We start from the raw sequence: 21738 nt of genomic DNA, 5'->3' as shown, positions 1-21738 counted from the left end.
CTTCTTTGAATTCTCCCCCTCGCTCCTTAAAGCTATGGCCTCTAGTATTTGATATTTCCACCCTAAAAGTATCTGCTGCCTACCCTGCTGATTTCTCTCACAATTTTATAAACCTATCAGGGCTTCCCCAACCTCTAACTTCAGGAGAAAACAATTCAAGTTTGTCCAAACTCTTCTTATAGCAAATACCCTCTAATCCAGGCAATATTTTAGTAAACCTCTTCTGCAACCATCCAAAGCCTCGACATTTTTCCTATATTATGGTGGCAGGAATTGCACACAATACTCCAAATGAGGCATAACCAAAATTTTATACAGCTGTCTCATGAATTCCAAAATATTATCCCCAATACTCTAACCAATGAAGGCAAGCATGCAGCATACATTCTTTACCACTCTATCCACTTGTGTTGCCACTTTCAGGGAGTGAACCTGCTCCTCAAGAGGCCTCTCCACATCAATGCTCCAGGGGTCCCGTCATTGACTGTTTACATAAAATGAAAGAACAGACCTTCTAGGTAGCTGAATGGTCATCATCAGTGCATTCATTTAAATGTAGGAGTTTAACAAAATGCTAACAAGATGCAGAAACAAAACTTTGGATTGAGCACATCTGAGATCCACCTGCCCTTATCTTCCTTGTTCAGTTTAATTTAATTTAGAAATATAGCGCGGAAACAGGCCCTTCGGCCCACCGAGTCCGTACTGACCAGCGATCCCCACACATTAACACTACTACACACACTAGGGACAATATACACTTACACCAAGCCAATTTACATACAAACCTGCACGTCTTTGATGTGTGGGAGGAAACTGAAGATCTCGGAGAAAACCCACACGGTCACGGGGAGAATGTACAAACTGCATACAGACAGCACGCTGTAAGGCAGCAACTCTACCGCTGCACCACCATGCCGGCCATCACTAGTTTGCCCATCACTTCTGTATTCTCAATGTTGATTTCTTATTCCCTCACCCCATGGGATGATTAAATTTGAGGATTCCATTCCTTTCTGGGCCTCACTTCTACACGTCTTGCAACCCTAATTTCCATCAGCATCTTCCTGCCCCCCAATCGCATCTGCCGAGCAATGAAATCCTTCTCCATCAAATCTTCAACCCATTAGCAGATGGACCTCAGCCATCTGGACTTCCATCTTTGTGAAGCAAGTGAATTGTGGAGAAATAATCTAAAGGGCCTGTCCCACGGGCATGCGACCTGCATGCGGCAAGCGCGACCCAAAGGGCCTGTCCCACGAGCATGCGCCTGCATGCGGCAAGCGCGACCTAACGTGGTCGCTTGAGCCGTAAGGCCTCGCGGGGCTGGTCCCACTTCGATCGCCAGAGCCGTATGGAGTTGTGCGGAGCTGGTCCCGACATCGCGCGGGGCTCCGAAAAACTGACCGTGTGTTTAAGAATTCCGCGTGGCAACGGCCTGCCAGCCCACAGCCGCCTCGTTGCCGTGTCACTCACTCGACCGCTGCGCGGCTCCCGCTTCTGGTTTGGTCGCGCTTGCCGCATGCCGTACGGCTCAAGCGACCATGTTAGGTCGCGCTTGCCGCATGCAGGCGCATGCTGGTGGGACCGGCCCTTTAGGTCGCGCTTGCCGCATGCTGATCGCATGCCCGTGTGACAGGCCCTTAATCGGTGATTAGATTGTTAATAAACTGATAATTAGATTGTTGCAGCAAGAATGGACAATCAGATATCAACAAGTCTTAAGGGAAAGGGTAGCCAATTTGTTTTCTTATTTGTTTGGTAGAATGACTTGGAATAGATGAGCAATGAACAAATACTTCCCAACAAATAACAATACACTCAGAGCAACCCCTCAAGAATCAGCCTGTTTAATGAGTTAATATGTTATGAAAGCTTTTGGAAGCTTTCTTGTGGGCAAAGGCCATGTCCCATGGAAGTATGACGACACTTAGCTGATGATTACAATCATTATGGCAAAGAGGAATTGAAAGAGCCAATATAAAACAAAATCTATGATTTTTTAATATAATTGTCAAAGTATTATTGAAGCCTAGCCCATGTTTTGCTAACATCTTAACTAGTCAGATCTGGAAAGTAGAATTCATCAGGGAAATCAATGCAAGGCAATTAGGCAAATTGTTTCTTCAAATGTACTTATACAGGCAAACGTATCACATTACTAATTATTTGGCTGAATTTCAAACAGCCACAGTGGAGAGGGATATAGCTGCAAGTCTATCAGTTCTCAGTCATCGAGCTTCATCTCTTCACCCTGAAAACCTTCACGTGTTAAGGGCTTCTGAACAAGCTAGCGTAACACCATGCAGTCCTGCAGTCACCAGGACAAACTAATGCCCGAAGGAGAAGGTTAAATCGGAAGTGGCAGTGATGCAATTGAACAAAGGAGACTATGAAGGCATGATAGAGGAGCTGGCCAAGGTAGACTGGAAAGGGATACTAACAGGAATGATGGTGAAACAGCAATGGCAGGAATTTCTGGGCATAATCCGGAAGACGCAGGATCATTTCATTCCAAAAAAGGAAGAAACATTCTAAGGGGAGTAGGAGGCAACCGTGCTGACAAGGGAAGTTAGGGATAGAATAAAACTAAAAGAAAAGATGTATATCACAGCAAAGAGTAGCCGGAAGCCAGAGGATTGGGAAATTTTCATCACACAACAGAAGGAAACAAAACGGGCAATACGGGCTGAAAAGATGAAGTACGAGGGGAAGCTGGCCAGGAATATAAAGAAGGACAGTAAAAGCTTCTTTAGATATGTTAAGGGAAAAAGAATAGCAAAGTCAAATGTGGGTCCCTTGAAGGCAGACATGGGTGAAATTATTATGGGGAACAAGGAAATGGCAGAAGAGTTGAACAGGTACTTCGGATCTGTCTTCACAAAGGAAGACACAAACAATCTCCCAGAAGTACTGGAGGACAGAGGAACTGAAAGAAATGTTGATGAGGCGAGAAATAGTATTGGGTAGGCTAATGGGACTGAAGGATGATAAATCCCCTGGGCCTTGGTCTGTATCCCAAGGTCCTCAGGGAGGTGACTCTAGAAATAGTGGACACATTGGTGATCATTTTCCAATGTTCAATAGATTCAGGATCAGTTCCTGTGGATTGGAGAATAGCTAATGTTATCCCATTTTTCATGAAAGGAGCGAGAGAGAAAACGGGGAATTACAGACCAGTTAGCCTTACTTCGGTGGTTGGAAAGATACTGGGAGTCAATTATTAAAGAGGTAATAATGGGGCATTTGGATAGCAGTAAAAGGATTAGTCCAAGTCAGCATGGATTTATGAAAGGGAAATAATGCTTGACTAATCTTCTGGAATTTTTTCAGGATGTGACAAGTAAAATGGATGCAGGGAGCCAGTGGATGTAGTGTATCTAGATTTTCAGAAAGCCTTTAGATAAGGTCCCGCACGGGAGACTGGTGACTAAAATTAGAGCACATGGTATTGGGGGTAGGGTGTTGTCGTAGATAAAAAATTGGTTGGCAGACAGGAATCCATACTTAAGAAAGGATGTACTAGCCCTGGAGGCAGTGCAGCGAAGGTTTACAAGATTAATTCCTGCAATGAGGGGATTGACATATGAGGAAAGGTTAAGTAGGCTGGAACTCTACTCTTTGGAGTTTAGAAGAATGAGAGGCGATCTCATTGAAACATATAAGATCGTGAGGGGCCTTGATCGGGTGGATGCACCGAGGATGTTCCCAATGATCGGGGAAACTAGAACTAGGGGACATAGTTGCAGAATAAGGGGGGGCTCTTTTAAAACTGAGATGAGGAAGAACTTCTTCACCCAGAGGGTGGTTAATTTATGGAATTCACTGCCCCAGGGAGCAGTGGAAGCAGAAACTTTAAATATATTTAAGACTAAAATAGATGGTTTTTTAGCTGCCAAGGGGATAAGGGGCTACAGGGAGAGGGCAGGGATATGGACCTAGGTATGGTTAGTATAGTAAGACCTGAGTGATCTCCTAGACAAGTGTCGATCGCCTGGATTGGGGTCGGAGAGGAATTTCCCGGATTTTTTCCCCGAATTGGACCTGGGTTTTTATCCGGTTTTTTGCCTCCCCCAGGAGATCACGAGGTTCTTGGGGTGGAGAGGGGTGATAGCGGTATAAAGGGGAGGGTAGTGTCTTGTGTTCTGTGTCTTGTGTCTACTGTTTGTGGGTAAGTGTGTCTGTTTAGTGTTCAGCCATGAGCGAATGGCGGTGCGGGCTCGACGGACCTGGTGGTCTACTCTCGCACCTACTTTCTATGTTTCTATGTTTCTATGTTTCTATGAAGCAAAGAGTAGGAGTGAACGGGTTCTTTTCAGAATGGCAGGCAGTGGCGAGTGGAGTGCCGCAAGGCTTGGTGTTGGGGCCGCAACTGTTTACCATATATATTAATGATTTGGTGACACAAAGCTGGGTGGCAGTGTGAACTGTGAAGAGGATGTCAGGAGGTTGCAGGGTGACCTGGACAGGTTGAGTGAGTGGGCAGATGCGTGGCAAATGCAGCATAATATGGATAAATGTGAGGTTGTCCACTTTGGTGGCAAAACCAAGGGGGCAGATTATTATCTCAATGGGGTTAGGTTAGGTAAGGGGGAGGTGCAGCGAGACCTGGGTGTCCTTGTACACCGGCCACTGAAAGTTGGCATGCAGGTACAGCAGGCAGTGAAGAAAGCTAATGGAATGTTGGCCTTCATAACAAGAGGATTTTAGTATAGGAGTAGAGAGGTTCTTCTGCAGTTGTATAGGGCTCTGGTAAAACCACATCTGGAGTACTGCGTACAGTTTTGGTCTTCTATTTTGAGGAAGGACATCCTTGTGATTGAGGCAGTGCAGCGTAGGTTCACGAGATTGATCCCTGGGATAGCGGGACTGTCATATGAGGAAAGATTGAAAAGACTAGGCTTGTATTCACTGGAGTTTAGAAGGATGAGGGGTGTTTTATAGAAACATATAAAATTATAAAAGGACTGGACAAGCTAGATGCAGGAAAAATGTTCCCATTGTTGGGCGAGTCCAGAACCAGGAGCCACAGTCTTAGAATAAAGGGGAGGCCATTTAAGACTGAGATGAGAAAAAACTTTTTCACCCAGAGAGTTGTGAATTTGTGGAATTCCCTGCCACAGAGGGCAGTGAAGGCCAAATCACTGGATGGAGTTAGATAGAGCACTAGGGGCTAGTGGAGTCAAGGGATATGGGGAGAAGGCAGGCACGGGTTATTGATTGGGGACGATCAGCGATGATCACGATGAATGGCGGTGCTGGCTCGAAGGGCCGAATGGCCTCCTCCTGCACCTATTTTCTATGCTTCTATGTTTCTAACACCCAATCTCCAGCATTGCTCTTATTTGACCCCATTTGCGTTTGCGCCTGGGCGTCCGTTGAAAAGGAACACGCGGTGTCCACGGGGCACCATGGAGAAGTTCCGGGACTGCTGGGCACCGTGGGGGATTGACTGTATCCTGGATTGTAATGTAGTCATTTGATATTTAGTTGAAAGGAATAATTTGGCAATTTTGTATTATGGTGATGGGTGTTTCGTTATTGTTTGCTGTGTAAATACTAATGTAAGTAATTGAATGAATTTAATTTTGCAAAGAAAAACGGAATTGCCAAGCTCTTTCAATCACTCAAAGGAAAAGCGCTTTCGAACAGTTATGAGAGGCAACTGAACCAAAGATGCTCACTCGATGTCCGAATCATTTCTAAACCAATTGGCCACGGAAGAGCAACATGCTAGAAATGTTTAATACTCGGGCCAATAATGTTCCCAGTTGACTTTTACTGAGAATAAATTCCAGTCAAGCGTAAAACAAGAATTGCACAATCCTATCTGACTGGTGGGAAGGGAGTTGTTAAAATTGCATCCTGCAAGAGTTTGCATTTATGTTTGGCTACTAGTGTAGGTGGCCAACAACATAAAGTAAGAAAACTACAAAACAGGGAAATAGTTCTCCCTGATTAGATATTTGATGATGTTAAGTAAAATGTATTCAATCTTTGCATAAAATTAGGGTTAAACATAGAAACATAGAAATTAGGTGCAGGAGTAGGCCATTCGGCCCTTCGAGCCTGCACCGCCATTCAATATGATCATGGCTGATCATCCAACTCAGTATCCCGTACCTGCCTTCTCTCCATACCCTCTGATCCCTTTAGCCACAAGGGCCACATCTAACTCCCTCTTAAATATAGCCAATGAACTGGCCTCAACTACCTTCTGTGGCAGAGAGTTCCAGAGATTCACCACTCTCTGTTTGAAAAAAGTTTTTCTCATCTCGGTTTTAAAGGATTTCCCTTGCCAAGCTGTGACCCCTTGTCCTGGACTTCCCCAACATCGGGAACAATCTTCCTGCATCTAGCCTGTCCAACCCCTTAAGGGTTGTGGGGAACCGGCACAGGGGAAGGACTTCAAGGGGGGATATTGAATGGCAGGGTTGGCCTGAGGGTTGAGAGGACTATTCACAAGATCTAAAGGAACCCAACTGATCATACTCGCATACTGACCATTCTGTTTAACTCCTCTTCCTAAACCCATACTGACTTTTCTGTAGGACAGAGGTTCATGTGCACCTCCTCATCTACTGCATCCGGTGTTACCAATGTCACCTCCTGTGCATCAGCGAGACCAAGTGCAGACTCGGCGAACATTTTGCTGAACACTTGCTCTCAGTCTGCCAGGGACTACAGGATTTCCTGGTTGCTAACCATTTTAACTCCTCTTTCCATTCCCACACTGACCTTCTGTCCATTGCCAGAGTGATGCTGCACGCAAACCAGAGGAACAATACCTCGTATTCTGCTTGGGTAGCTTATAACCCAAAGGTATGAATGATGAATTCTCACATTTTAGGTATCTACATAACCGTCCCCCTCCGTGACAATAAACTACACTGAACCCTCTTCTCCCCCCACCCCCATATCTCGTGTATCGCACCTGGACTCACACTTATTTCTCCACTCCCCTCGCCTACCACCTACATTCCTTCCTCCAGCTTCACAATTCACAACTCTTCAATCCGATTGTCTCACACCTTCTGTCTTTTGATCTCTGGCCCTTGCCCAATCATCTGCATTTCAGAAATTCCCCACACCTGTATCCAACTATTATCAGCCAGGCTTAAGCCTGCCCCTCCTCTCTTCCAGCTTTCCTCCCCTCCGCCCACAATCAGTCTGAAGAGGGTTCTGATCTGAAAAGTCATGCTTTCCATGTTCTCCAGAGATGTTACTTGACCCGTTGAGATACTCCAGCTCTTTGTGTCCTCGTCCCCAAAGAATGTAGGTTGGCAGGTTAAATGGCCATTGAAAATTACCCCTGATGTATAGGTATATAGAATCTGGGAATATGGATGAAGAAAATGGGATTAGTGGGAATGGGTCCACATAGTGGCATGAAGGCCTGTTCCGTGCTGTATAATTACTTCAGATGCAAATGAGGAGAAGAATCAATGGGACCATGTTAAAATTATTAAACGAGGAGGTGAAGTTGCAAGAAAATTTACAGAACAAAGAAAAAAATAGAGAGATGAGAGATCAATGGCATGTTTAGAATAATGCCAAGAAAAATCCTACATTTACAAAAATAACTTTTGAAGCCCTCCCTGGATGTTTGTAAGCTCTTTACAACCCATGTGCAGTCACTTCTGAGGATCAGAAAATTTGTGATGTGATGTTGATTGAGGGACATTGGCCAGGACGCTAGATATTATGTCCAAGGATGGGGCAAAGGAATCTTTCACGTCCACCTGAATGAATCGACCGGATCTCAGTTTAACATCTCCTCTGAGAGATGGCACCTACAACAGAGGTGCACTCCCTCTGTACGGCACCACTTGGTGTGGGATTTGAACCATTGACCCCCTGGCTCAGAAGGTTGTGAATGTGAGGTTAGCCACCTACAATGCAGATAGGAGAAGTCTAAATGGAGAAGAGCTGGGCTGAAACCCAATTAAAAGATCTGAAGGGTCTTCCTGCACTAATAAATGCCTACCCATCAGCATGTTAAATGATTAAAAAGCAAAAGGAATGCTGAGCTTTATCAATAAAGCAAACGCAAAGGAATGTAGATCTTGTCTAGACTAATGATTCAACGCTGCTAGTGATTAGAATACAAAAGTGAGGAAGTAATTCTTCAGAGTACAAAGCCTTTGGCATGGTTTATGTAGACAAATGCATTCTGCATCAGCCACTGTACACCAGGGGAGATGTCCTGGCTCCATAGTAGTACAGCACAGAGACATCAGGATGACGCTGACATTATAAGGCTTAAATTAGAGGGAGCAGATGCAAAGGCAACTGAGATGCTTGGAAGTAAAATAGTTATTAATATAATTGCATAAACAGGGATAAAAGACAAGGAGTCAGAATTAAAAGATGTCACAGTTAACATAGATGATGATTAGGTTAAGTATTTAAATTCTTATTCAAATTGATATTAATACCTCCAGGTTTCAATCCCTGTCGCAGACCATCCACAAGACCTATCTGGACCTTGACAGAATGCTGCAACAATACTCAAGAAGCTCAACACCACCCGGGATGAAGTAGCCAGCCGACTGCCATCTCCAGTTGCCACACAAAACGCTGACTTCCAACACTACCACAGCTGCAATGTGCATTGTTTATAACTGACTAGGTTTTCTTCGCCAGCTCCCCTAAACTCACAACCACTGCCACCAACCAGGCACATGACAAGTGGTGCAATGAGAACATCATCTGCAGGTTCCACTCCACACCACACACCCTCCTGCCTCAGGAATATATCACCCGACCTTCACCATTGCCGGAACCAAATTTAGTTTAGTTTAGTTGAGAGATACAGTGTGGAAACGGACCCTTCGGTCGACCGAGTCCACATCGACCGGTGATCCCCACACATACTATCCTACACACACGAGGGACAATTTTTTACAGTTATGCCAAGCCAATTAACCAAAAAACCTGTACATCTTTGGAGTGTGGGAGAAAACCAAAGATCTTGGAGAAAATCCAAGGAGGTCATGGGGAGAATGTACAAACTCCGTACAGACAACACTGGTAGTGAGGATCAAACCGATGTCTCTGGCGCTGTATAGCAGGAGGTCTACCGCTTGTGCCACCATGCCGACCTGCAAATCCTGGATCTCCCTCCCTTTCACCCCATGGACTTCAGTGGTTCAAAAACTCAGTTCACTGTCACCTTTGGTAGCTGCTGGTTCATGTTCATAAGTTCTAGGATCAGAATTAGGCCATTTGCCATTGACTTGGCCTCCACAGCAATCTGTGGCAATGAATTCCACAGATTCACTACCTTCTAACTAATGAAGTTCCTCCTCATCTTCTTTCTAAAGGTACATGCTTTTATTCTGAGGCTATGGCCTCTGGTCCTAGACTCTTCCACTAGTGAAAACATACCGTACACATTCATTCTTCCCAGGCTTTTCACTATTCGGTAATTTTCAATGAGGTGTCCCCTCATCCTTCTAAACTCCATCGAGTACAGGCCCAGTGCCTTCAAACACTCATATGTTAATCATTCCTGGGATAATTCTTGTAAACCTCCTTGGGACCCTCTCCAACGCTATGGTGCCCAAAACTGATCCCAATACTCCAAATGCAGTCTGACCAGTGTCTTCTAAAGCCTCAGCTTTTCACGCCTGTTTTTATATTCTCGTCCTCTTGAAATACAGTAATTGCTTGCATTGCAACACCAACCATCTGCTAGGGAATAAAAGTGATTTCAGTATCACGCAGCAAAGGACGTTTATTCAAGGGAGGACATTTCCTGGGCTGCATTCACCAGAATAAAATGTTTCAAGTGGTGAAACTTCAACAGCAAGCCTTATCCCACACGGCTTGAGCTGACACATTACCATTGTTACTTATTCATGCACGTTATTGCTCTGCATTATATTGGTGAGTTTATACTTTAATTGTTGCCACGTACTCTATAGAAACAATATTTCTTTGGCCCTACACCTTTTGTTACCAACAACGCCAATACAACAATATTCCAATACAATTTTGAACTGCAGAAATAATTGAATGCGCTGTACTTTGTTCACGAAGGAATGGTAGCATGAAGGAAGAATATTTTATTTAGCAGAATTGTGGTCTGTTCCGCTCCATTTCCTGGGAGTTAATATGACCCCAATCATCTGAAGATTGTTTGGCACCATACCTGTAATGCCAGTGAAGAGATCAACCCGATATTGAGAGGATCCTCGTGGAATGTGCCTCAGCTGCTTAAATTGGAAATCAAGGCCCTGGCACTGGGCAGATCAGAAACCCTCTGCTCTTGACAACCCAGGTCAGATTGGGGAAATGTTGAATGCTCCTACTGTTGTGCACAACACATCCCTCTATCAATGAACACCTCTGCCTTAATTCCTTTCCTCCGAATATGGCTGTCCACGAAGATTTATTTATTTCCTTTTTACTCGACTTGACACCCAAATCACCATCTTAAACATCAACTCCTAAAACCATTGCCTGAAACGACTCCAACTGGTCCAGAACGCAGCCGCCCGACTCATCACCCACACCAAATCCTGGCATCACATCACACCAGTCCTCAAACAACTTCACTGGCTTCCCATCTCCCACCGGATCACCTACAAAATCCTGGTCCTCACCTACAAAGCCCTCCACCATCTGGCCCCCCCATATCTCACTGACCTCCTCTCCCCCTACCAACCCTCACGGTCCCTCAGATCCACATCAGCCGGTCTCCTCTCCATCCACAAGTCCAACCTCCGCAGTTTTGGGGACAGAGCCTTCTCCAGGGCAGCTCCCAGGCTCTGGAACTCCCTCCCCCAACTGATCCGCAATTCTGTGTCCCTCACCATCTTCCAGTCCCGCCTCAAGACCCATCTCTTCACCTCTGCCTATCCTTAGCCCCACGTCCCCCTCCCTTTTCATCTGTGCATGAATTGCCTCATATTGTGTTGTGAATTGAATTCTGTCTTTAATTTGTGTACTAGTCATGACTCTACTATTTATTTCATTTCCCTTACATGTTTTTCCTCTACCTGCTAAATTTTTGTAAGGTGTCCTTGAGACTCTTGAAAGGCGCCCATAAATAAAATGTATTATTATTATTATTATTATTGCCGCACCTTGCCAGCCATCTTTACCCAGGGTACAGGAGGGCATGTTAACTGTGGCCTTAAGCAGCCTCAAGACATCTCCTAGTGCTTGAGAGTTAATTAAGCACTTCTTGCAGTATTGTCACTGTTGTAATGTAGAAAACTTTGCAGACAATTTGCATGCAGCGCAAGCTTGCACAATTAACAGAACGATAATTAGCAAATTATCTGGATCTGATAAATATTGACCAGAGTACCGAGTCTTCCAAATAACTTCCACCCCAGGGAGCCTTGGTTAAATGCCTAGTTCACGGTCAACACATTGGAGAGTGTAATACCTCCGCAACATTGCAAGGAAATGTCAGCTAAATTCGTGGTAGTGGGACATAAATCAGAACCTTTCTGTGTCAGCAGTGGTGAACTACCAACTGAGCAAGTCTCACCATCCAGGAGGTTGGTCTGGAAAGGTAAAAGGAAGCAGCAGCTGGTCATTCAGCTGCACTGAACATGGGTTTTACAAGCCTTCAGGGTGCAGTAGGAAAGAAAGGCTGCCGTGAGGTAAGGGATGGACAGCGTACGTGACATATATTCACTGCCTGGCCGTAACATAGCAGAGGCATGCACGCAGCACAGTCTGTTGCTGTGAGGATCGAACCTGCGACCTGAGAGATACGAGCTTCCAAATTCCAGATAGACACAAAAAAGGTGGAGTAACACAGGCAGCATCTCTGGAGATAAGGAATGGGTGACGTTTCGGGTCGAGACCCTTCTTCAGGCTGGTTAAGGATAAGGGAAAAATGAGGTAGAGACGATGATGTAGAGAGATAACGAACAATGAATGAAAGATATGCAAAAAAATTAGATGATAAAGGAAACAGGCCATTGTTAGCTGTTTGTTGGGTGAAAATGAGAAGCTAGTGCAACTTGGGTGGGGGAGGGATAGAGAGAGAGGGAATGCCAGGGCTCCCTGAAGTTAGATAAATCAATATTCATACCACTGGGCTGTAAGCTGCCCAAGCGAAATATTAGATGCTGTTCCTCCAATTTGTATTTAGCCTCAATTCCAGTGTGGGGTTTCTTAAACCAAAGTGAACGTAGAGAAAGTCAATTTGCTGTGGATAGGGTAGGCACAAGAGACTGCAGATTCTGGAACCTGGAGCAACAAACATTCTGCCGGAGGAACTCAGCAGGACGAGCAACATCTGTGAAAGGAAAAGGACAGTCAAAGTTTCAGGTCACGACCCTATATCTGGTCCCCACCTGAAACATTGACTGACCACTTCTCTCCACAGAGTTCCTCCAGCAAATTGTTGCTCTGGATAAGACTTGATCTGCTCTGGATTAGACTAGCACTGGTGTGAATGATAATGGGCAAATTGCACTGGAAATAACAGAAAGTCCAGCCCCAGATGACTGAATCAGCTCTGGTATCTCTTTCCTATAATAATACAGCCCTACAACTTTTGATATTTCCACAAAGCATGCATTATACTTTGTTCGTGTGCGTGTGAGAGGGAGAGAAGGTGTAGAAGGTGGAGCAAGGGCAAGGGAGGAGAAACAGAATTTGAATGTCAAATGTTGTCATGGGGGAAAATTTGTTTTTTATATCGTCCCAGGGGTTTGATTTTAACTCACAATACTGCACATGCATGGCTTAATGAACACTTCAATGTCAACAGTGAGCTTGTTAAAAGGGCATGCCAGCCAGTTAGCGAATTCCTGAGGTAGCAACGGCCGAGGCATTTGATATTTTAAAATCATTTAGCTCTTTTTTCCCTTTGAGGTAATTCACTGAGGGCTATTAATAGCCAGAGGCAAGTCGTCTAAGAAAGTTGCCAAGCATAACACTAAATTCATCTGCTTAAGGAGATGGCTGAAGACTCAGTTACTAATCTGTTCAGTCAGTCATTTAACTGAGGTTTTGTGCATTCGGGGTGATTTTGAGGCTTCATAAAGGGCATGTTTGGGAAAGATTGGAAGCAGATTTAAGGATTCACTTCTTTATCGGATTTTGACCCACGAATCCTCAATCCTGACGATTGTGTAAATAGGATCCCAGGGAATCTTCATGCCATCACACACAAATGCCTTGGATTGCACACACCTATCACTGTTGGAGCTGCTGTTTTTTGGGTGAGGTTAAACTAAAGTGCTAACGGCTCTCTCAAGTGGATCAAACAGATCTTGGAGCATTATTTCAAAGAGGAGTTGGAAAATGTTGTCCAGTGTCTGGTCAGCACTGACCATCCACTCGACATCAGATTATTTGCTCACTGTTACTGTACACAAGTTGGCTATTGTATAAATACATGATAGCAGTAACACGTTACAAAATTCGTCACAGTCCAATGCCAGTATAGCTCTTCAGTCTAGTTTGGTTTAGTTTCGTTTAGAGGTACAGCGCCGATACAGGCCCTTTGGCCCATCGAGTCCATGCCGACCCATACACTAGCACACACTACACACTAGGGACAATTTACAATTTTTAGCAAAGCCAAATAACCTACAAACCTGTAGTCTTTGGAATGTGGGAGGAAACTAGAGCATCCGGAGGAAACTCACACCCTCACGGGGAGAACGTACAAACCCTGTACAGACAGCACCCGTCAGGATCCAACCCGGGTCTCTGGCGCTGCAAGGCAACAGCTCTGCAGCTGCATCACTGTGCCGTCCCATCCACCTGCCTGCCCCATTAGGTATCCCCTGTCTCAATTGTGGAAGAGCCTGTGGTTCCAAAATGCTCACCTCAGAACCCACAAGTAATACTTAAGAAGTAATCTTTTGGGACCTACTATGTGAAAGGCTATACATAAATGCAGGTCAATATCAAGTGCAGCTGTTTATGTGGCTGCATACGAAAAGGCATTCCACTATTATAATATGGGTTTCTTTTGGGTTGCTTATTCTGAGGCTTTTGATCAAACTTACTCCTCCCACCTTCTGGGACCCTGCTGGGTGCAAACCAGCTGTCTGAATGCACTTTTATTTTGCCTTTAGTTGTTATGAGTATTACATGTTCAGAACAGCCTCAAATCTGTCTCGATGGGCCAAATGGCCTCCTCCTGCACATATTCCATATCCACTGCTCTCAACACGTTACACTGATGCTCAGCAGGAAATTTCAAAGGAATGATTCAATTTAACTAGTGCATCACTGCGACCGCAGCTAAGAAAATACACATGTGTGAGAAATGTCTTCCTCCCGTCCTGCTCTTTGGAGATCGTAAATTTAAAATAAAAACCTTACTGACATGCAAAATTATTTCTCCCATCTCACTTTTCATTGCAAAAGCTAGATGCAATTTAAGGAGTTGTGAGAGAGGATTATACTCAAATTCTTGCGTTAATCATAGCAACACCGAGTCCACGCAGACTATTGATCACCCGTTCACACTCGTTCTATATTATCCCACTTTCTCATCCACTCTGTACACACTAGCGGCAGTTTATAGTGGCTAATTAACCTACAAACCAGCAGGTCTTTGGGATTTAGGAGGAAGCCCACGCGGTCACAGGGAGAGCATCCAAACTCCACACAGAGAGCAACCAAGATTAGGATTGAACTCGGGTCTCTGGCGTTGTGCGAGTTATTTATTACTAAAAGATAGACACAAAAAGCTGCGTAACTCAGCAGGACAGGTAGCATCTTTGGAGAAATCTCCTTCTCTCCAGAGATGCTGCCTGTCTCGCTGAGTTACTGCAGCTTTTTGTGTCTCTCTTCGTTTTTAAACCAGCATTTACAGTTTCTTCCAATACATCTTTTACTAAAAACTAGTTTAGAAGCTTAAAAGCCAATTTCTGAAGATCGCAAGGTGCGATAGAAAGCGAAAGGAAGTGAGACCTCAAAACAAAAGTATTCAAGAGTATGGAAATGTCCATGTTGCCTAATCCGGCTCTTTGTTTCAGTAGGGTGCACGGGATGTGTTGGTCTGTCCTGGCAACAGAGAGCACTTGGCAAAGGGAGAGGTCAGTGAAGTTTTCTCCCCAGCCAGCTGATGGCCAACTTGGAGAAAACTCATGTGCTGCAGTTAGCAGAGGAACCTTCTTCTCTGTGGAGAGTCCAGAACAAGTGGTCAGAGCTGATAATATGGGAGGTGGGTTGTTCAGAACTGATGTAAGGAAGGTCTTCTTAGCACAAATGGTGAAAATCTAGTATTTCATGCTGGAGAAAGTTGCAGAGCCTGAGGTCATCTGAAGAGCATGAAAATTGGAAAATGAAGACAAATAGAGTTTTGCTAATCAAGGGTTTTAAGGGATAAAGAACGAAGGAAGGTACATGAAATTGGAATACAGATCAGCGAGATCTAATTGAATAATGAAACCGGCTCGAGGGAATGATAGCTTCCTCTTCCGGCTGAAATCACTTCTGAGAGATATGGTGGCACATTTGTTATCAAGGGTGAAACTGAAAAGTTAACAAATTAAAATATCGCAGAAAGAATTCTATGCAGATTAATTGAGGCACACCACTTCCTGGTTTTATAGTCCCTCCCCCTCCCTCCAGCAGGTGCAACAGAGAGAATGGTGATTTTTTTAAACTTCAAGCCAAAGCTCCCAAGCCACCATTTGCAGTAAGTAGTGCCTTTCAACTTCAAGCCAAAGATCCCAAGCCACCATTTGCAGTAAGTAGTGCCTTTCAACTTTAAACCAAAGCTCCCAAGCCACCATTTGCAGTAAATAGGGCATTTCAACTTCAAGCCAAAGCACCCAAGCCACCATTTGCAGTAAGTAGTGCCTTTCAACCTCATGCCACCATTTGCAGTAAGTAGTGCCTTTCAACGTCAAGCCAAAGCACCCAATCCACCATTTGCAGTAAGAAGTGCCTTTCAACTTCAAGCCAAATCACCCGCCATCATTTGCAGTAAGTGCCTTTCAACTTCAAGCCAAAGCACCCAAGCCACCATTTGCAGTAAGTACTGCCTTTCAACATCAAGCAAAGCACCCAAGCCACCATTTGCAGTAAGTAGTGCTTCAACCTCAAGCCAAAGCACCCAAGCCACCATTTGCAGTAAGAAGTGCCTTTCAACTTCAAACAAAGCACCCAAGCCACCATTTGCAGTAAGTAGTGCCTTTCAACTTCAAGCCAAAGCACCCAGGCCACCATGTGCAGTAAGTAGTGACTTTCAACTTCAAACAACACCCAAGCGACCATTTGCAGTAAGTAGTGCCTTTCAACTTCAAGCCAATGCTCCCAAGCCACCATTTGCAGTAAGTAGTGCCTTTCAACTTCAAGTCAAAGCACCCAAGCCACCATTTGCAGTAAGTAGTGCCTTTCAACTTCAAGCCAAAGCACCCAAACAACCATTTGCAGGCAGTGCCTTTTTACTTCAAACAAACCATATTTTCATTTTCAAACCACATTAAGGGTACTCACAGTTGTGTAGACATTTGTTCAGTGTTATTCAGAGCTCAGAGAGACGTGACTCTTGACTTCATCCATCTTGCAGAGATTGAGTGTTTCTTTCTTGGACATAGTCTTTTTATCGCCCTCAGTTCAGTTTAGTTTATTATCACGTGTACCAAAGGTACGGTGAAAAGCTTTTGTTGTGTGCTAACCAGTCAGCAGAAAGACAATACATGAAAATCGAGCCATTTACAGTGTATAGATACATGATAAGGGAATAACAAGTGCGAGGTAAAGCCAGTAAAGTCCGATCAAGGATAGTCGGAGTGTCACCAAAGAGGTAGATAGTAGTTCTGCGTTCCTCTCTGGCTGTGGTAGGATGATTCATTTGCCTCATAACAGCTGGGAAGAAACTATCCCTGAATCTGGTGGTGTGCGTTTGGTGGTGAATCTGGTTTCAACTTCTATACCTTTTGCCTGATGGGAGAGGGGAGAAGAGGGAGTGGCCAAGGTGTGACTTGTCCTTGATTATGTTGCTGGCCTTGCCGAGGCAGCATGAATTATAAATGTTGTCAACAGAAGGGAGGTTGGTTTGTGTGATGGTCTGGGCTGCGTCCACAAAGAGCATTGAAGCCATGGAAAGCTGTGAATATATTGGGGGACCCCCCACCCCCATCATTAGCAGTCAGCTTAGATTTAGGACCAAAAGATATGAGACATGATTTCAATAAAATACATGAAGACATATTATAGCATTTGAGAGCAGCACGCTAAAATTGACTTGGTAGGAATGATAAACAGGGAATCTCACGTTTCAGATTTCACCACTGGAGACGGTTGCAATTTGATGCCTCTTATGCACACACACGCAGACATGCACACAGAAACACGCACACACAGAGATGCACTCAGAAACACACACATGCAGAGATATGCACAGAAACATACACACACACACACATACACACACAGATACACATACACACATCCACATGCACACACAGATACACATACACACATGTTCGGACTCACCCACAAGTATACCGATGGTCTGAAGATGATTCTCGACCCGAAACTTCACCTATTCCATTTCTCCAGAGACGTTCTCTGAACCGCTGAGTTACTTCAGCTTTTTGTGTCTATCTTCTATATTCTGAGACAGACAGACGCACACACACACACACTATACCAAGACCGACAAACGTACACATACAAGCGCGCATGCACACACACCCTCACTCTATACCAAGGCACACAGATGTACGCACACACACACACACCCTCACTATGTACCGGGACAGACAGACGTACACACAATATATAGCAGCTTACTGGTAGGGATGCAGAGTCCTCAGGCCATAACACAAGGCCTCCTCCCACCGAGCGACGTGAATGAAAGCATCCATAGTGGCATCGAGCATCTTCAGCAGATAGAGGTTTGTGTCTGGAAGGACGTCTTGGCTTTTACTTGTAAACGCTTGGCAGGTGTCCACAAGCTGCTCCCACTCTGTTATTACCTTCAGTTAAGGAATAAGGATAGAATATTTTAAAGAAACTGTTGGTATTATTTTACAAAAGGCAGCTGCATTTTGCTAAATAAGGCCATCTGCTCCATTCTGCAGGGCCTGGCTGCTTTATTCTTAAACAAAGATCAGATACATTTTGTAACTCTGATATTCCTGCTTTACATATTGTCAGAACAGGGTGCCAGAGAGTTTAGAGCAGTGGTGACAACATGTTTGGATTGTATGTGACGATCGTATTCATAATGATATCATGTTCTTTCAAAAGTGACTCGACAAACCTAACAGAAAGCTTGGTCACAGTTTATTCACCAAGTCATTCGCAAGGCCCTCAAGATATCCTTATCTTCAACAGTCTATGCTGTACCTGATAATCCTGACGCCATAAAACTAAATGAGCGGCAGGCATGGTCGGGTTCGATCCTGACCATGGGTGTTTGTCTGTACGGAGTTTGTACGTTCACCCCGTGAACTGCGTGGGTTTTCCCAGGTGCTCCGGTATCCTCCAATACTCCAAAAACGTACAGGGTTGTAGGCTAGTTGGCTTGGTATAAAAATATTAATTGTCCTAAGTGTGTGAAGGATAGTGTTAGTGTGCTGGGATCGCTGGTTGGCGAGGTCTTGGTGGGCTGAAGGACCTGTTTCCATGCTATATCTCTAAACTAAACTAAACAAAACAAAATAGTATTGCCTAAGGACTACATAAAGCGCAAACTAACTCTGACCATGCCAAACAAACCCATCAGTTTCCTACATTCTGCTCCAAATTCTTATCCCAAAAAACAGTTGCACATTTATAATAAAAACAACAAATGTTGGAACTACTGAGCATGTCATTAGTGGAGAGGGAAAGAGAATTAACATTCTAGGTTGAAGGAAATGAACTTGGGCGGGTCTGGAAATATTAAGGAAGATTACTTTGAGAACAGAGACTACAATTCAGTACGTTTCAAAGCTGTCATGAATTGGGAAAAGTTTGGTTGGTCTTCAAGTTAATGTCTTGAATTGGAGTAAAGGCTGATTTCATTAATAGAAGTGACTGTTTCACTGAACACTAGCATTTGGTCTGCCAAGGCCTACTGGATCTCCCGGTTGCTATCCAGTCTGAAGAGGGGTTTCGGCCCGAAACGTTGCCTATTTCCTTCGCTCCATAGATGCTGCTGCACCCGCTGAGTTTCTCCAGCACTTTTGTCTACCAACCATTTTAACATCCCTTCCCATTCTCATACTGACCTTTTTGTCCTGGGCCTCCTCCATTGGCAGAATGGGGCCACACACAAACTGGAGGGACAGCATCTCATATTCTGCTTGGGTAGCTCACAATCCAATGGAATGAACATTGAATTTTCCAATTTTAGGTATTTTAGATTATTAACATGCAGACTTTAGCCAGAGAAGTGGGTCACATTAGCAACCAAAGGGGTAATCTATGTTTAGTTTAGTTCAGAGATACAGCGTGGAAACAGGCCCTTCGGCCCACCGAGTCGGCACCGACCAGCGATCCCCAAACATTAATACTATCCTATACACACTAGGGACAATTGACACTTATACCAAGCCAATTAACGTACAAACCTGTGTGGGAGGAAACAGAAGATCTCGGAGAAAACCCACGCGTTCATGGGGAGAACGTACAAGCTCCGTAAAACCAAGCACACATAGTCGGGATCAAATCTCTGCCGCTGCAAATGCTGTAAGGCAGCAATTCTACCTCTGCGCCACCGTGCCACCCAAGTGATGTGAATGCCTTGGGATGTGAATGCCTGTGTGCAGCCAAGTGATGTGAATGAGTTCCAAAATGAATATTTCTCTATTCACTAAATATAAGGACGTGGAAGATGGTGAGTGGGGTACGTGGATAAACCAGAACATCTCAATGCTAAATAGCAGGAGGTGCTAGTGTCATGGGACACTTAAGGGTTGATAAATCCCCAAGGCCTGACAAGATCTATCACAGGTTACAAAGGGAGAGCAAATTAGGAGATGGCTGGGGTACTGATAGAGAATTTCTCATTAGCCACAAGTGAGGTACCAGAAGACTAGAGGATAGCTAATATTGTTGTTTGATTTAAAACAGGCAGTGAACAGTAAGCCAGGTAACTAGAGGCTGGAGATAGACACAAAATGCTGGGGTAACTCAGCAGGACAGGCAGCTTCTCTGGAGAGAAGGAATGGATGACGTTTTGGGTCGAGACCTTTCTTCAGACTGAAGGCTGGGGAGTTTTACTTAGGTTGGAGGGAAATTATAAAGAAAGTTCTAAGGAATATATTATTTATGTGCATTTGAAATTGATCAGGGATAATCAGCATGGCTTTGTGAAGGGAAATCCTGTCTCCCTAATTTGAATGGGTTTTTTGAGGAGGTAATGAAGGAGAGTGTTGAACGTAGTGCAGTGTAGGCATCGTTGATGCTCAGTCATCAGCGGACGCCAGTCAGTACAGATCGGTAACAACATTCCAGAGTGAACCCATCAACACAGCCCACTGCTCTACTCCCTTTGCACTCATAAAGGACGTTCTTTTGGGGAGGAGATGAGGAGGAATTTCTTCAGTCAGAGGGTGGTAAATCTGTGGAATTCTTTGCCACAGAAGGCTGTGGAGGCAAAGTCAGTGGATATATTTAAGGCAGAGATAGATAGATAGATTCTTGATTAGTAGAGTTGTCAGAGGTTATGGGGAGAAGGCAGGAGAATGTGGATAGGAGGGAGAGATAGATCAGCCATGATTGAAATGGCAGAGAAGACTTGATGGGCCAAATGGCCTAACTCTACTCCTATCACTTAAGGTCTATGATAACTGTGTAGCTAGAGGCAGCTCCAATGTCATTTATAAATTCACCATTGAAACCACAATGTTGACCAAATCATGGGTCATCATACAGATGAGAGATAAAACACCGGTTTGAGTGGTGCCACAATAACCTTTCATTCGATATCAGCAAAACCAAGGAACTTATTGTTAACCAGAAAGAAGTATTCGGGTGATCACGTGCCACTTATCATTGGTGGCTGATGGAGGAGAAAGTTAGCAGCTTCAAATATCTGGTCGTTAACATCGTGGATGATAGGTCTTGGGCCCAGCACATAGATGTAATCATGAAAAAGATGCATCAGTGTCTCTACTTTCTAAGAAGTTTAACGAGGTTGAGCATGTCACCAAATCCTCCAACCTATTGCCACAGATGCATTGCAGAAAGTATTGGTCTAGTACGGCAATTCCAATGCACAGGACATCAAGAGGCCCAGTATTAGTAAAAGAAAGTCAGAGGACTGCCTTTGGGAGTCTCAGAAGGTTTTACAGTTAGCAGGATACCTTAGAAGTGTAACTTAAGGAATGCCGAAGCGATTTTCCCCCAACAAAGTTCTAGACATAACATTAATAACGTGGTTATCTGCTTTTGTGATGCTAACCTCAGGATATATTTCAGATGGGCATTGGGCCTAGCTCTTCACTGAAATAGGCCACCTGAGGGAGCAGTTGAGGTCTTATTTTAAAGATGGCATCCCCTACACTGCAGCATTCCATCAGTGCTACACTTGAAGGTCTGAAGGATTTTCATGTTCACATATCTCTGCAGCAATATGTGAATGTACAATTTTGTGAGCTAGCAACAAATTTACCCCCGGATGAAGCACTAAGTTAATTCTAGCCATAATTACTCCCCTTAATTGATCCTTCAATGCAAGACTTTGCTCACGTGATTGAGCCAAATCCTTCTGAATACCAGAGAAGCTCCCACAGTGCTAAATAACCTACCAGCACGTCTTTGGGATGGAGTCATAGAGTAATTCAGTGTGGAAACAAGCCC

General features: G+C 44.4%; 1 protein-coding gene across 1 annotated transcript in view; it reads right to left on the bottom strand.

The window, feature by feature from the left end:
• Positions 1-21738, bottom strand: part of smyd3 (SET and MYND domain containing 3) — a 775824-nt gene that overhangs the window by 71792 nt on the left and 682294 nt on the right. Inside the window, exon 10 of the mRNA XM_033025885.1 lies at positions 17740-17914. Coding sequence (XP_032881776.1) covers positions 17740-17914 — 175 coding nt within the window. The remainder of the gene's footprint in view (positions 1-17739; positions 17915-21738) is intronic.

Source organism: Amblyraja radiata, chromosome 8 (assembly GCF_010909765.2).
Source record: "Amblyraja radiata isolate CabotCenter1 chromosome 8, sAmbRad1.1.pri, whole genome shotgun sequence".
In the NCBI taxonomy this organism is placed as follows: Eukaryota; Metazoa; Chordata; class Chondrichthyes; order Rajiformes; family Rajidae; genus Amblyraja; species Amblyraja radiata.
Note: the sequence above shows the minus strand (reverse complement) of the source record. Positions and strands in the feature narration are given on the sequence as shown.